The 16,732-nt window shown below is 28.1% G+C and overlaps 3 protein-coding genes across 3 annotated transcripts; 2 read left to right on the forward strand and 1 right to left on the reverse strand.

The window, feature by feature from the left end:
- Positions 1-680: 680 nt before the first annotated feature.
- On the reverse strand, positions 681-10,412 carry LOC134835573 (myogenic-determination protein). Its single transcript, XM_063850453.1, has 5 exons — positions 10,009-10,412; positions 9,425-9,547; positions 8,880-8,960; positions 1,305-1,380; positions 681-954 (listed from the first exon to the last, which is right to left on the reverse strand). Exons 1-5 carry the CDS (start codon positions 10,393-10,395, stop codon positions 746-748), a joined length of 876 nt encoding a protein of 291 aa, XP_063706523.1. The 5' UTR covers positions 10,396-10,412; the 3' UTR covers positions 681-745.
- On the forward strand, positions 4,515-5,209 carry LOC134833356 (antigen 5 like allergen Cul n 1-like). Its single transcript, XM_063847654.1, has 2 exons — positions 4,515-4,625; positions 4,683-5,209. The coding sequence occupies exons 1-2, from the start codon at positions 4,515-4,517 to the stop codon at positions 5,142-5,144; spliced, it is 573 nt and encodes a 190-aa protein (XP_063703724.1). The 3' UTR covers positions 5,145-5,209.
- A 2,860-nt stretch (positions 10,413-13,272) lies between the features above and the next one.
- LOC134836165 (putative glutathione-specific gamma-glutamylcyclotransferase 2) lies at positions 13,273-16,732 on the forward strand. The gene is made up of 3 exons (XM_063851409.1): positions 13,273-13,611; positions 13,759-14,639; positions 15,997-16,732. The coding sequence occupies exons 2-3, from the start codon at positions 14,373-14,375 to the stop codon at positions 16,495-16,497; spliced, it is 768 nt and encodes a 255-aa protein (XP_063707479.1). The 5' UTR covers positions 13,273-13,611; positions 13,759-14,372; the 3' UTR covers positions 16,498-16,732.

Raw genomic sequence — 16,732 nt, forward strand, 5'->3', positions numbered from 1 at the left:
GGTATCATCCCACTTTTAAAATAAACACAAGGCAGGCATGCAAAGAAAAATTTCATGCTCAATTGATTTAAAAACATATTCCCTTTTAACTTTTTACCAGCATCGTCAGAGAGAGAAAAAAAAACATGTTCCGAAAAATTTAACATGTCAATATTTGTTAACAAGGAACACAAATTCCATTTCCGTCTTGTGAATTTTTGTTAAAAAGCATTTTTCCATAAATTTAAACTATTTTTACTTTATTCACATATATTACATAAAATAATAATTAGTATAGCTCTGTATCCTACAAAATTCAAAATAAGGCGAAAAAATTTAATATTTTCGTTTTTTGTCATTTTTAATTTTTTTCAATGGAAAATGTGAAAAAAAAATAAATAAAGAAATCAATTAATTAAATTTGTTTTTTTTTAAACGCAAATTAATTAAAATTAATTAATTAATTTTAAATTAAACAAAAAAAAATTTGGTCACGTGACCAAAATTAATTAATTGAAAAATATTTGTTTTGGAAAATTTAAGTTTGATTTTTTTTTCAATTTTAAAATTAAATTTAAAAAATTTTGACTGATTTATAATTTATTACCTAAAAACTTAAATTTTTATTTTTCCTTCATAAAAATCATCATGAGACAAAAAACGAAAATATTAAAATTATTCACCTAAAAATTGTATCCCTAAAATCTGTCGTCTAATATTAAAAATTAACAATACTATGTAAGAATTTCATGTTTTTTTCTACGAATCACGCTTCCGTTGCACATTTTTGCTGAAATTTTAAATAATTCATTTTGGTCGCCTTGAGATCTGGCGGCGAAATGACGATCGAGGGAACACTTGTTGTGGTATTAGCAGCTGGCAGCGAGGCAGGCGTGTTGATACTTTGTACAATCAAACTCAGGCAATCCAGACTAGAATTGTTTGCCGTTGACGCGGACGACGATGGTGAATAACCTAAATAAATTACAAGAGAGAGAGAAGAGTTAATAAATAGATATTATGATTATTTTTATGAATGTTTTGATTTATGTAAGACACGATCATAATTTGTATGCCCGCGCGCATCGCATATGCGTTGATATATGACGCAGATTATGTTGTTTCTTGTATAATTTTGGATTAATGTCATTTGACAAAAATAAAACAACGATGAACGGGCGATGATGATGACGACGACGATACTAATAATTTAAATGCATGAGTGAAAGTTTAAATGGTTTGAATCCAAATAATGAATCTCGCGTTTTTTTTCCCTTGTATTTCGGTAAAAATAGAATTCTAGCTGCATGTGTATGAAAGCGTACCTGTTATTGGAGTGAATCTGTCCGTATCTTTGCTTAATTGTTGTAACTTTTCCTTCAGATATGCATTCGAACAATTCTGGAATGGATAAGAAAATTTCATAATTAACTAAAATAATTTTAATTGCCGCGCATGGGAGGAAAATTATGATAAATACAATGGCAATAAAAAAAATCAAGAATTTTTTGTAAACAATCATTCTTCACGTTACGTTGTTGGATTAAGATAATTTATCGCAGATAAGCAAGCATGTCATAAATTTTACGTGAATTATTTTGTTTATTTTTTTTTAGATTTTCTATTGCAGAATATTAAAGATTTATTGATTTTTTTTTTTAGTTAAAAAATTTTAATTTTTTCATGTTCTCAACAAATAAATTTAAAAAACTTTCCAAGCAAATGACTTTTGTTCTGTAAAGCTAAATTAAATTAAAAAAAAAATAAATAAGACCCCTACAAATTTATTACAAAGTTTTTGACTCAAAAATATTCTTTTTTTTTTGAAAAATAAAAATTTCAAAATAATAATAAAAATAATTTTTAAAAAATTTTAAAATAATTTTAAAAAATCAGAGCAGAAAATTCATATTTAAATTTTAGAGAATTTTCTTTCTAATTTTTTTCTAAATTAAAAAATGTTTAAAAATTTTCTTTTTAAAAATAAAAAAAAAATTCAAAAAATTTAAACGATTTCATTAAAAAAATGAAAAAATTGGAGCAACTTAAAATCGCTTTAAAAAAAATTGGACTTTTCAATCGATTTGTGATGACGCGTGTTGACTATCACAATAATCGTTATTATTAATAATATCAACAAGAGGAAAAACAAAAAAAAAACTCAAATAAAAATAAATTCTCCTCATTATTTTCCATTTTTTCATACATTTTCAACACAAATTTAATAATATTAATGAGGCGGATTATAATCTTTGATGCGACGATGTTTTTCTTGGCTTAGTCCCCATACTGAAATATACACGTCGAAAAAATTTTTTTCCTCGTAAACCATAAACATTACTGTAATATTTTATTCCCCACTGTCCCAAACAATAATAAAAAATATAATTTAAGAAAGACACAAAGTATTTAGTTTTGATGGGTGAACACGAAAAAACTTTCTTCGAATAAATAAAACATCATTTTATTAAATTCGGCAGTTTTTTCTCGGTTGTCCCCCCTCATCTTTTAATTAATGCTCGGGAAGCGAAAAAAAAATTTTTCGAAAAAGAAAAATCATTTGACGACATCGGAACAAGTCACTGCACATATTTTTAAAGCAATTTAATTCGATTTATGTTGTCGTCTATTTTGTTTTTATTTTTTGTTGTTCGCTCTTGTTTCAAAGTCTCTATAGATTTTCGAAAAAAAAAAAAAAAAAAAAAAAATAGAAAAAGTTTCTATCGTGAAAGAAAATAAAATTATCCACTTTATATAAATCAAGATTTGTTATGACTTGTCGTTTCCTTCGACATCGACACACAAACTATTTTCACAAGAATCAATATGCGTCGCAAAAGCAGGAGTCTCACGAACGAGGACACACATATTTTCTGATATAATCCACGGATCATTTAATAAGACAAACTATTCAAATATCACCGCACAAGTTGAGGAGATATTAAAATTCCTATTTTTCATGTCTACTTTTGTGCGAAATTAATGAATTTGTGTCATTTTCATTATATTTTATGTGCGTTCCTACAACACGGCGAAGAAAGTAATAAATTTAATTTGTGTGTAAATACTTTAATGTGCAACATGATGTGAAATAATGCAAGTTGCTGCAAATAAATGCAACTAAAGCATAAATTTTATTTTACAATAGATTTGAAAAAAAGGATTAATTTTGTGACAAACAACGAATTGTTTAACTTTGGGCTACTAAAAAATTTCTTTGTCTGGGAGAAATGAGACATTTTATTAAAATATCCATCAATTTTCGTTTTAATGAGTTTACCAAACAATGTTTTCATGAAGATGACAAGATGATGTCAAACACGTGCCTCAATACTTTTTTAAATTCATTTTTACTTTACCGATTTATTAAAAAAAATTTCTTGGATTTCTATATATTTTTTTTAAATTTATAATAATTTAAAAAAAAAGTTTTTAAAGAAAAAATTAATCGAACTTTCTTTTCCTCAAAATTGTTTAATTTTTTTTACGATATCATCGACCTTTTAAGTAATAGGAGGGATGTAAATCGAGAGCTTCATACAAAAAGTTCTTCATTTTTTATGAAAAAAAATTTAAAAATTAAGACAATTTTTACTTTGAACATATTTTTCCAGAGATTTTGATCATGTTCTATTGAGAACGGGAGCTTGATTTTAAGAATTTGTGCTGTACCTGTAATTTAATAATTTTATTTTTTTTAACGTACGTTTCAATTGACGGTTGGAAAGGCAATGGCAAAATGTTTTAAGTATCCATGAAAAAATACAAAAATCCAGGTTCCCGTGATTGGTTTCGTTTTCGCTTATAACGCCGCCGTTAATACGTAACATTTTCAAATTTATTTAACAAAAAATGTTTAGTTTTGCTAATATTTAATTTTTTTGTACATGAATTTTTTAAATTAAAAATAAATTTTTTAATTTTCCAACTCCTACCTAATTTTTTGATCAAAATTTAAAAAGAAAACATCAAATCTTTAGTTCAATAAGTTCTAAATTTAGTTTTTTTCTTGCTTTTTAAATTTCACCAAATTTTTTCAATATTTTTAAATATTTTTAATATTTTTGTTCAAAATTTATTTTTAAAATGTTAAAACTTTTAGAACAATAAAATCAAACAATGAACAGATTTAAGAACTTAAAATCAATATTCAATTTAAAAAGTATTTCAAAACTTGTAAATATATTTTCTACATTCCTCATCATTTATTTTATTTTTAGCTCTCTTATCAAAGAATATCCTGTTTCTTAGAACATAAGATGGAATTCTTAAAGATAATTTCAAGTCACGTGTGAATGATTATTTTCTACTATAAAACAGATGACCAGCAATCAATTTCCTCATTAATAATACAAAATTTATAAAGAACTCTTGCAATAATGAAATTTTGTCTTTTACTTTCCTTTTTGAGCCTTTCAACCGTTCTGGCGCAAAACCAGAAATATTGCAATCGTGCTCTCTGCAATGGTCGTCAAAATATCGGATGTCCAGGAACCGCAAAACGACAATGCCCAAACGACGCACAAGAAATTAAAATGACTGACCGAGTGAAATCCGTCATTTTGCGTATGCACAACTTGGATAGAAATGTACTTGCTGGAGGTCGTGTTCGTGGTTTGCCTGGGGCTCGAGCGATGCCTACTTTGGTAATTTTTCCGAACATTAAATATTTTTTTTCGCAAAATGAATAATTTTTAACTTAGCAATGGGACAACGAGTTAGCTTACTTAGCAAGAATCAATGCTATGCAATGTCATTTCGGGCACGATCAATGTCACAATACCGCACGGTATCACTGGTCTGGTCAAAATATTGCCTGGAGTGGCGGATTAGGAAATGATATGCAAGCTATTCGGTCTGCAATTGACGGTTGGTGGAAGGAATATCGGCAGACACGGAAATCAGATATTGATCATTTTGGGAACTCACGCGCCATGATCGGACATTTCACGGCAATGGCTCAGGATAGGACAGATCGTGTTGGATGTGGAGCAGTGCGGTATAACAGAAATCAAAGAATTGTCGTTTGCAATTATTCGTTCACGAATTTGAGAGGATCGTATGTCTATCGCAGTGGAAGAGCTACGTCTGGTTGTAAGACCGGCAAAAATCCATCATTTCCTAATTTATGTAGTACACGTGAAAAGGTGAATCCAAATCCGTAGGAGATAATTTCTAACATTTGTTCAGCAATTTAATTAAATTTTGCATTTGTACTAAAACAAAATCAAGGGACAATATGATAAATCGCATAACTGCAGTTTTTGACCAAATTGAATAAAAATGTAGAAAGACAATCGTATGATATTTTTAGATTCGTCAGCAGGACATTTGATCACTAGTTTCTCATTTAAATTTTAGGTGAAAAAGTAGAATCAATGTTTAAATATCCATTTTGTTCCGAATATTACGCATTGAGTTCTATTCGAAACAAAAATGGAACGACTTTAGAACGTTCAAGTATGCGAACTTAAGAGCACATATCCCCACATGCAAACAAAAACATACGCAAGGAGTCCAACATATCCGGCATGAACAAGATGACAAGAACACCGAAAACGACAGTGGACTAAAATCAGTGGACAGTGGTTAGAAATGTCGGATTTTAAATAATTAAATTATTGAATTTTTAATTAAAAATTTTAATTTTAATCCCGATTTTAATATTAAAATAGAAGAAATCGTCGTTTAAAGACGAGTATTTTTAAAACCATTGAAAGATTTTTAGAACTTGTATGAAAAATCGTTTCAAAAGTTCAAAATCTTCGTAAATTGTCTTTAAATATGTTAGAAATTTATTTTTTGGATTTTGATGGATTTTTTATGGATTTTTTGGATTTGACATATTAGTACAAACCCCTCATTTTCAGATATAATTTTTGGTAGGTAGTTTATAAAAAATACTTTTTTACCGAGTCAGGTTTTGAAATTCAAAATCGATCGATTTTGTACAAAATTTTGACAAAAAATTAAAGCCAAAAAATTTCTTAGAAATTTTGGATTGATTTGAATCAATTTTTGGATCATATCAAATCAAAAAAGTTAAGGGTTGAAAATTTTTTGATTAGATTTGCAAATCAAAAAACTGTCGCCTCAGAAAATATGAAATCCTTTTTTGATTTCGATCTAGATTATACAAGCGTGATTCATTCATTGATAACGAATTGCTTGAAAATGGTCGTTTAACGTTGAACAAAAATTGTTGATTTATTTAAAAATCAGTTCAAAATCAATTTATCAACTTAAAATCGGCTTTTCTCAATTTTTCAAAAGTGCAAATTTGTGATTTATCATATTCGCCCTTCAATCTTTTGCATAAAAAACGAGAGAAAAACAACTTTTATGCTAATTAGTAAACGATACAAACTCCGACGTTAAACATGATACAAATTGACTGCGTTTTTCCGCGCTTCCAACTTAAAAACACGAGGTGCAAATGATTTTGCTAAACATCGGACTACATACCTTTGATCTCGTCTCGATCCTCGAAAGATGTATTCAAATTTCATTATCGTTTTAATTAAAGTCGTAAGCGGTCTGATTCACTAATTGCTAGACAAGTTTTTCTCGTGCGCATAAATTAAATTAAATATTATTTTCCAGTGACGATTTTTTTTCTTTTTTGCAAAAAAATATGATGAGACGATATGAAAAGAGAGATACTTTTAATGCTAGGCGTCTATGTCAACATGCGTTTATTTGATGCTGTGACTCATGTTCGTCTCATGTAAGGGATTTGTCGGAAGATCGTGAGACAAGAAAGGAAATCAATTATTGTGCCTTTAAAGGAACTCTCAAGTTCTCGTAAAAATCTTTAATCCACGTTTTCAACAAAAAGTTGTATCTATCACACAAAAAAAAAAACGAAGCGAGATCGTAATAAATTACAATAGTTGTTTTTTTTTGTCTTCTTTCTCTCGACAGATGATTTATAATTGAACTAAAAATAAAATACAAAAAATAGTCGAGAAAATGCGTAAGAGAACACGTAACATATGATTACTACTAACGTTTTATTATATTTTACTCGTCGTATTATTAATATTATAAAAAAAATTTAAGAAAATAAGTCGACATACGCATAGTTTAAATTTGCAGACAATATTCGTCGCATTTTGTTGTTGTTGTTGTAGTTGCACTTTTCTTGTTTTAATTCATTTAGTACCTAATTATTACTACAAATAATTATTTTAATTTTAGAAACTAATTTTCGTAGACAAAAACGAGTCAAGCACCTGAAGCCGAAATCTAGACCAGTCGTCTACATTTTTAGTTCCTGTACTTTCGTAAAAAAATCGTAAAAACTAAATTCACAATATTTAATGACATTTTAAAAGCCACACAAGAATTTTTTTGATCACTCATGTCAACATCAACCACTCAATTAATCGACTTTTTTCTCTTCACGAGATGTTAAATAATAATATTTTCATTCGTGTTTAAAATGTAAATATTTTTTACGACATGTTTTGTGAATCTCCTTCACAATTTTTACCTACAGCGTACGTGTAAGTGTAAAAATTGTCTCAAAGAGAAAAAATAAAATTTTATGCTTTTGTTCTACAAATTATTCGATCGTGTACATTATTTTTTATTGTTATAGCTTATTTAAACTTTCGGGGGAAGATTTACGTTTTATAGTGGCAATAATTTTCCATTTTACCGCATTCTATTTTTTTTCTTCTCACTTTAATGATGATGCGGGGCTAAATTGAACTAAAATGTTTTGTTTATGCTCGTTAAATTTTTCTTAATGAGGTGGATTTAGGTGATCACTTAAAAAAAATTTAATGGAGTTCCATTTATAGAACAAAACTTTTTTTATGTCCTTTTGAAAAAAAAAATTTTTTTTTTTAGTTCAACATCACACGACGCATCTCGCTGGAGCAACAACAAAATGAGATTATTACATATTAATCGTGAAAAATGAAAAACGATCGTAGGTGTTTATTTAAAAAACAAACATTGTCATAAAATTTGTTTTTATAGCTTTAAAGAGTTCATATTGACGCCGTTCAAAAACTGAAAATGAGAAAGTCCCACAAAAAAAATTTTTTCATAACAATATTCGCCCTGTGAAAAATAATAATAATTTTTGATTTATTACAGTTTGTTCCAAAAAAAAAAAAAATTATTTTTCGAAAAAAAAAATTTTTTTTTCAAAAAATACGAACAAAAATATTATGTAATCACGAAAAAATTTAAAGAAGAAAAAAATTATATAAATAATAGCATCTTTCGTTTTGTTAATTTTGTTTTGTCATTTGACTTCAACGAAATTTCAAGCAATAATTTAACTTTTGTGAAGTCATGCTACTTGACAAAACACAAAGTTTCAATTCAAAAAAAGTCGAAAAAAACTTAAAACATGTTCGATTTCATTTCACACGTCTACTATCTAAGTAGTGTGATTCTTGTAAAAAATTGAGTTCATTTAGGAAAACACGATAAATGAGTTTGAGGATTAATGAGGCGAATTAATAATAAATTTTCAACTTTGAGACATTTTTTTTTAATTTTACGGAAATTCTTATATTTTTAAAAAAATTCTTTAACAGAGTAATTCCAGGTCCAGTTGAGATAAAATTGTCATAAAACATGAACATTTCTTGACATTTCCCTATTAACACTCTTAATATTTTCCAGACAAGTTACAAGCGCAATAATATTTAATTCCATGTTTTTTCCAGAGATATTCTGACATTCAACTGGAAATGTTAATTTTTTTGTTCATTTTTTTCATAATGAGATCTCACACGATGACGACAAATTAGTTGAAAGATAATTAATCATTTCGTATTTATTTTTTTTTTCATCGTCAAATTATGAATGAATCAAAAAAATTTTTTGAAGATCATTGTTTTTATTTTTTGAGTAAAATGTGGGACAGGTGTACTTACGACATATTCTTGAGGTGATGATTTGTATGATGAGTTATCCATGATGGTGTTTGATGTGTCTTTGATGTTGGGAGGTGAGTCCTGTCGAAGAAGAAATTTGTGAAATGTGACATGAATTAAGCTGAATAATTTAATTATTTGATTTTTTGTCATCTCTTCCAATTTTGATGAAAAACTCAGGGATAAAATAAAATTAAAATAAAAAAAAATAATATTTTCTGTATTTTTTGATTGGAAAATCTTTAAAAACTCTAATTTTAATTAAAATCATACAAAAAATGCTTATTTTGGTTTAATGACTGAATTAAATTTTCCTTTTAAAAATTAGATAATTTTTTTAAGGTCACGTGACCTACATCGAATTTTAATAAAAATCAATTTTGGTCGATCTTAACTACGTTTTCTTCGATTTCGACTTAATTTTGACTAAAAATTGCAAAAAACGTAAAAAAACTTATAAAAACATCAAAACGAAGAAAACGACAAAAATACAAATTACAAATACAATTTAGTCGCCTTATTTTTTTAATAGGCGAAAAACTTACCTGTAACAGATCCTCTAAACTAATAATATATTCAATGGCATTCCGTAGAATTTCTACTTTGGGTAATCTTTGGTTGGGATTTGTACTTGTTCGTCGTTTCAGGATCTCAAAAGCTTCGTTGACCTGCATGTACAAAAAATTTTAAAGATTTTTTTTATTTTTTGATAGGCCGCTTCTAATTTTATTTCGAACTTTTTGTCCTTATTATTATTAAATTAGGTATTTTTTAAGGGAGCAAAAATTTTGTATAAAAAATGACAGAATTTAAACGTTTTTTTTAATATTTTTTTCGTTGAAATTATTTTATTACATTTAAATTAAAATTTATTTTATAACAATTAAAAATTTAGAAAAAAAATCAATTTTTCCATAAAATTTAAAAATCAATTAAAAAAATTTTTAAAAGAGAAAAATTATGTAGAAAAATTTCTTGAAAAAAATATCGAAAAATAATGAAAAAGGTGATTTTTTATGAAATTTTTAAAGAAAATTTTGTCCTTTCGAACTTTCAAATTTTCAAATATAGCAAGAGAAAAAAAGTTCGAAAAAAATACGGTTCAGCCTGATCCGTAGTTGTAAATTACTTTTCTCAAACGCCTTCTTTCTCGCATTGTCGCAGCTTTCCTCCGATCCACGGAGACAGTCTTGCGTTTGCATGCCTTGCAGGCCCAAGCTAAGCACGGTCTCCCACTATTTTGACCCGCCATGCAAACGGCCATCGGTGCGAGGATGTGCTCTTCCGAACTAAGACTATTTTCATCGATGTCGGATTGTGATAAATTTGTGCTGCTATTGCAACTGTTGGCTCCATCGCTGTTGTTGTCCAGTCGGAGTTTGTTAAATGTGTAGTTTGTGTAATTCATAAAATTCGCTGGTTGCTGATTCTGATGATGACTGAAGTAGGAACTTTGGTTTGACTGATATTTGTCATTGTTGTTAAGGGTTTTCATATTTTGACTGTACTTTGTCATTTTTCTGCTGTTTTAAATTTATTTTCTTTTAAATATTTTTAATAAATCACTCTTTTTTTCTTGACTTTTCTTAATCTTTGTCATCAGACATGTTTAAGAATAATAATTGCCTTGCTATTTTTCACTTTTTTGTAATTTTTCTCTTTTTTCGAAAATTTTCTGCGTGTGTAAATGTAAGTAAATCTCTTTTATTTGTGTCTGTAAGACCACTCACTGAAGAATTTTCCAAGAAAATTTATTGCGCTTTGTACAAGAACGATTCGCGACTTATGCACTTTCACGACGAACGGTGTACGACACAAAGCACGGCATTAACACGACTGAAAAGAAAATTTGTATTTTCCGTTTTAAAAAAGTTTGATCAATCTGATGTGACACACGCTCCGCACACAACTGCGATCAACTTAAAAGAGGAAAAGATCTCGCTCTGTTTCGTTTTCTCTTATTGCGCGGCACGACAGACCTACGGATGAGAACGACAACTGTCTAGAGATCTATCGGCACGAAACAAATGCAGAGCAGTCACAGATGTTAATTAGTAAATGATTTTTAAATATTTTATAATTTTTGGGTGGATCTATTTTTCGGTAACTCCGCCTCGTTCTAAGCCAAAATAATCATGATTTGACGATCGCATGGAAAAAAAGGTATTTTTAGAAACTATCAAAGTCAGAATTTTTGATTGTATTTTCCGATTTTATGTACGGGAATTAATGAGTGTTTGGATTTTCCTGTGTAAATGTGTAAATATTTACGGGTACTTTATCCATACGAATGTCAACACCACCATTTTAGATCCGAGATTTTGAGTTTCTAGTGAAAAATTGTTTGTTTAAATTTGGAACGTGGCACCTTTGACTCACCATCATCGTTCTTTTTCATTTTAATTTTGTTTGAAAAATAAATAGAAATAAAGCTGTTTTTTAAAATAAATAGGGGTCGATCCTCTTAATGACCGAAGTTGGTGGAATGGATTAATATTTTTTTTTTTATTTTGAAAGTCATTTAATTTTATGAGCCTTTTTCTTTAGATACATCTGTTGTCTAATTTAATATAATTTTAATATGAAACTCCTTAACTTTCCAAAATACTTGTTTTTTCTTAGTTTTTATAATTATTTTTTTACAATGTTTCAATATTTTGTAAATAACTTATGAAACTCCTTAACTTTCCAAAATACTTGTTTTTTCTTAGTTTTTATAATTATTTTTTTACAATGTTTCAATATTTAGTAAATAACTCATGGCTTGACTTTATATTTCTTTAACTTGATGAAATTTTAAACACATTTTCAAAGTAAATGATAAAATAACTTTTATTTACAATATTTAAAACAAAAACTTTATCACCGGAAAAAAATAAGCATACATTAGACATCTTGTCAATAAAAATATAAAGAATCTATAAAGATGGTGTTCGTGAAGAAAGTGCGGGTAACTTAAAACCTTGTTTCCGGGAAATTTACAAAACTCATAAAAGAATTTTGCATTTTTAAGAGAAAAATTGGAAAAATTTACAATTTTAAAAAAATTCTTTAATTGATCTAATTTAGGATTAATGTCAATTTGGGGGTAAAAAATTGTACATCTAATTTTGGGAAATGAGTTTGGATCCCAAGAAAAAAATCCACCTCTGCAAAATAGCTTACTTGTACTTCGTCATTTAAATTTTTAATGAAAATCAATTAGAAAATATTTTTGAAACTGAAACTTTTGAAAAGTTGACAAAAAGTTTAATATAAACAATTTAATACAGATGTAATTAGACAAAAAACTTCATTTCACATATTTAACTAAAATTTAAATAAGCAATAGTTGTAAATAAATCTGATCTGGGAGTAAATCAACTATAAAAAGTATTCGGATTTTGTCGTTCAGAATATGTACAAAATTTTTAGAATAAAATTATCAAAATTAAATAAAAATAATTTTAGTTTTACATTTTCGAATAATTAAAAAAAAATCTATTTTTTTTTCTAACAAAACATTTATTGAGATTTTTGTTTTGTATGAATCGTACAACTCATCAAATATTAAAGCATTCGATGGAAAAAAAAATACAGAAAAATCATGATGGAAGTGAGAAGCGTTCTTGAATGCACCCCATAAGGTACAAATTCAAATTTTTAGTGAAAAATTATTATTAATAAAAATTATTTGTAAAGAAAAATATTCATCTCTCCTAATTTTCAGAAGGTCTATGAAACCTGAAACATTTAGGAATATTGTTTTGGCCTAAATTCATATTTTTGTGCATAAAATACCATTTAAATCAATTTTTCTCGCTGTTAATCGCTTTTTATTTTTTAGAATGCCTTCCTCGAATAATAACTTTTAAAAATTTATATATCTAAAACTAATTCTTTTTTTTGAAATACTTTTACAAAATATTTGCTCTATCTCTATATATCACATACTTAATTAATTTAATTTATAATTGGTGTTTGATAATTGTTTTTACAAAATGTTATTTAAAAAGTAGATACAAAATGCCTGATAATACCGATAAACATCTAATGAAAACAATAAAACGAAATTGAAAAAAAAATTAACAAGATAAATATTTTTAATATAAAATTTTTATTTTATTTAATTATTTTATTCGAAAATACTGAAAAATTTTCAATTCATTCAAAATTTCAAATCAACAGCAAATAAAATAACGGTTTTCACCAAAATATTCAAAAACCAAAAATTTTATAGCAAACATTATCTCACTCAACTTTCATTCAATGTTTCATCATACAATTGTACGAAATATTTTTGTTTCTCATTCTCTCACGCATATTTTTATGGCAACACGTTTCATTGACAACATTCATACGTTTCGTAAACAGCAACCAGAGAAAATTAACTCAGTTTTGTCTAAACCAGTGTAAAGTGTGCTAGTAAGCAACCTTGTATTCCGTGAAAATTGTTAAAATTTATCGGAAATTGATCAAAATTTTCTTGTGAAAAGCTATTTTTGAGAAAATCATCAAAATTTCAGTCATTTATTCACTTTTTGTGAATAAAATCAACATTTGAGAGGAAAATAAAAATCGATAAATTCTTACCTCACATAAGGAAGAAGATATTGGCTACAAAAAAATTCAAGGACACCCAAAATACTTCAGTGATTAACTAAATTTCAGAAGTATTTCTCGTTTTTGTGACTTTTTTGAGAGATTTTCAAGATGTCTTGTGGTGGTTGTTGTTGTTGTAATTAAATGAAAGGTAATTTTTTTTAAAAACTCATAAACATGTAGTGAATCACGTAGTCGTCTCATCAATGTCTGGCTACCTACGTGTCAAACTAGACATAATATTTATTAATATTTTTAAAAAATCAAAACAAAATTAATTTAAAAAAATTTTTTTCAGGCACCAGAGCAATCAAAATGGCATCAGTTGCACAGAAAACTAAATCAAATGCAAGTTCGGCGGCTATCGCCTTTGCTGGTTTCGCAAAACCAAAAGACTTAAATAGACAATTGAAAAGTGCGCGAGTGAAAATGAACTTAATGCTGCATAAGTCAATTCGAAGAAAAGACAATTTTACTTAGTGCTGAATATGAAAATTAAAGAAAATGTCTAGATGAACTCCTATCAAAAATTTATGTTTAAGAAAAATTAATGAAAAAGCAGCTAAAAAAAATTTTATTGTAAGAAAATTAACCATAATTGGCTTAAATCAATCAACAAGTGAATCGGAAAATTGAAAAAAGTGAAAACCACTCAGAAAAAATTTTACCGTTAAGATTCAAGGATTTTTGGCTCATCTTTTCAATCACTTCTATATTGATATCATTGGAATTTTATCATAAAAAAATTGAAAATTTCACCTTTTTGGAGTATCTGGACATCATCAACGTATTCAGCGGCTTTCAAACTACCTCCCAGCCCACTCGGGGCAGCCTTTGTGGCATCTAATTGATGATCAGTGGCACCACTGACTTTCGGTATTTTGCTGATTTATTAAACTTTTCGGACCAATCATGGACGCGATGCAACTGTTGGACTTTTTTGACGTCAATCACAACGTCTTGTGCGACGTAAGACCTCAAACGGCACCTCAAGAAGAAATTCCCACAGCCTGGATTTTCGGCTACGGCTCGTTATGCTACTACCCCGGATTCGAATTTGAAAAATGTGTTCTCGGATACATTCGCGGTTACTCGAGAAAGTTCTGGCAAGGCAATACCACACATCGAGGTGTGCCCGGCAAACCAGGAGTTGTGGCAACGTTAATTGAAGAAAAAGAGGTAAGAACAAAAAAAGCAGAAAAAAAAGTTTTGAGCAATTTTCAAAGAGTGAGCCCCATTCTGTTTGACCAGAAAGGTCATAATTTCATGACTTTGTCTTGTGACCATTTTGGCACACCTGCAATGCGTAAACACTACGTTGGATATGCCAATTGGAACATTACGTTCCCGATACTTGCTATCACGGGTCCAGGGACTTTCCCCGAGATATGTTTAGGAGAGTTATCAGAAACTCGTGTGTGATCTCGATGAAATTACTTATGAAAATCGCCGTAGCATGAGACACATGGGAATTTTTCGTATATATACTTAACGTACGGGTGTTTTTGGTTTTGTGAAATATACAAAATGACACGTACGGTACGGTGCGTTGTACACGTGTACTTGTTAGAACGATGAATGGAATTAAATGCGCACGTTACTTATATTCGAAATGATTTTTTTTTCTAATGAGTTAGAATATTCCTTAAATTGATCCTCGAGATTTAAAATATTAGCTGCTCACTTAAGATACAAATAATTTTTGGCCGTTAATCGATTTTTTTTGTTCTGAATAGATATCGTTTAATGTAAAACTGTTTCTAGAGCTTTTGAAGTTAGGTAACATTTAAAAAAAAAACAAAAAAATAATAATTTAAGATTTTTTTTTCCGCCAATTTTTAGGCCGTTTCAATTTTTTTATGATTTTGTCCCATGCTTTATTTCAAAAGCCGAAAATTCAATAGAGCAAACTAAAAAAAAAGTTGAAAATTTCACTAAAAATTGACCATTTTTTGGTCTTTTTCCATATTTTTTCAAGAAATTTTCAAAATTTTTTTTTTAAATTTCGATTTTCAAAATTTTTTGTTTTAAAAAACGAAAATTTACATGAATTTTCGTCTCTAAAAATATTTTGAAAAAAAATATATTTTTAAAATTTTTTGACAATTATTTTTATGAATTTTTTGTTTAAATTTTTTTACTTGAAATACTGTTAATCAATTAAAATTATCAATTTTCAATTAAAAATACCATAAAGCTGCTTAAATATTCATAAAAAATTTGTTATAATTTTGTTGTTTTGTATGAAAAAGTATTTCAAAACTTTTTTTTATTTTATTTTTTATTTTTTTATTTTTTGAAAAAAATCTTTTGGGACAAAAACATCGAAAAAAATTTGGAGCGGCCTTATCCATATTTTAAAAAACTTTTTAAAAATTATAAAAAATCTTTGAAAATTCATAAAATGTTGAAATTTTTCTTGAAGAATGGGATAAAAAATAAAAATATGGAGCTTCACGAAAAAAATAATAAAAAAATTTTTTAAGCCTTCTTAAAACTTGCTACAAAAATTTTTTTTTGCTTCTTTTCTTCACAGGGAATCACTTGGGGATGTGCTTACAAAATAACCGGCAGTCTCGCATTGGAATATTTGAAGCAACGTGAATGCACCTTAGGCGGCTACGTAACGGAAATGACCAAATTTTATCCGCGCAACAATGGAGATGCGTTCCCAGCATTACTTTACATCGCTACGCCCGTCAATGAGCACTGGATCGGAGAACTTCCCGAGCAAAAATTGGCTGAAATGATTGTCGACTCACGCGGACCTTCAGGACACAACGTGGAATATTTGATACGTTTAGTCATCTTTATGAGAGAAGAATTGCCTGGAATGGAAGACGAACATTTGTTCAAGTTGGATAAATTTGTCAGGCAATATTTGTTGGAGCGAAAAATGAGTCTCAGCGAGTGCATGGGACCTCCAAAGCCACCAATTAGACGTGATATGAATGCGAATGACGTGCCTGCACGACCAACAACTTTTGAGCACACGTCACGTGTTCCTAGTCGCCGTTTGCGTTGCTTGAATATTTAAAAGTTTAATAAAAAAGGCGATTAAATTTAATTATTTTTGACTTTTTGTCACAAAAGAAATATGAAAATTATACAAAAAAAAAAAAATTAAACAAAAAAAATTAATAATTTTTTGAATAAAAAATTTTGAATTATTTTTAAGTTAACACAAGTTTTTCAGTTAAAAAAAATACAAAAAAAGTAAAATCGAGTGACAAAAATTCAAATAATATTAAATTTAATCGCCAAAGCAAAAT

Source organism: Culicoides brevitarsis, chromosome 3 (assembly GCF_036172545.1).
Source record: "Culicoides brevitarsis isolate CSIRO-B50_1 chromosome 3, AGI_CSIRO_Cbre_v1, whole genome shotgun sequence".
Taxonomy (NCBI): Eukaryota; Metazoa; Arthropoda; class Insecta; order Diptera; family Ceratopogonidae; genus Culicoides; species Culicoides brevitarsis.

Bases quoted from the DNA above. Each gene is read 5' to 3' on its own strand.
- LOC134833356 (XM_063847654.1), top strand. From the start codon at position 4,515: ATGACTGACCGAGTGAAATCCGTCATTTTGCGTATGCACAACTTGGAT. The intron at 4,626-4,682 runs GTAATTTTTCCG...TTTTTAACTTAG, and splicing joins CTCGAGCGATGCCTACTTTG to CAATGGGACAACGAGTTAGC.
- LOC134835573 (XM_063850453.1), bottom strand. From the start codon at position 10,395: ATGACAAAGTACAGTCAAAATATGAAAACCCTTAACAACAATGACAAA. The intron at 1,381-8,879 runs GTAAGTACACCT...TATCCATTCCAG, and splicing joins CATCACCTCAAGAATATGTC to AATTGTTCGAATGCATATCT. The intron at 955-1,304 runs GTACGCTTTCAT...TAATTTATTTAG, and splicing joins CAGATTCACTCCAATAACAG to GTTATTCACCATCGTCGTCC.
- LOC134836165 (XM_063851409.1), top strand. From the start codon at position 14,373: ATGGACGCGATGCAACTGTTGGACTTTTTTGACGTCAATCACAACGTC. The intron at 14,640-15,996 runs GTAAGAACAAAA...TTTTCTTCACAG, and splicing joins CGTTAATTGAAGAAAAAGAG to GGAATCACTTGGGGATGTGC.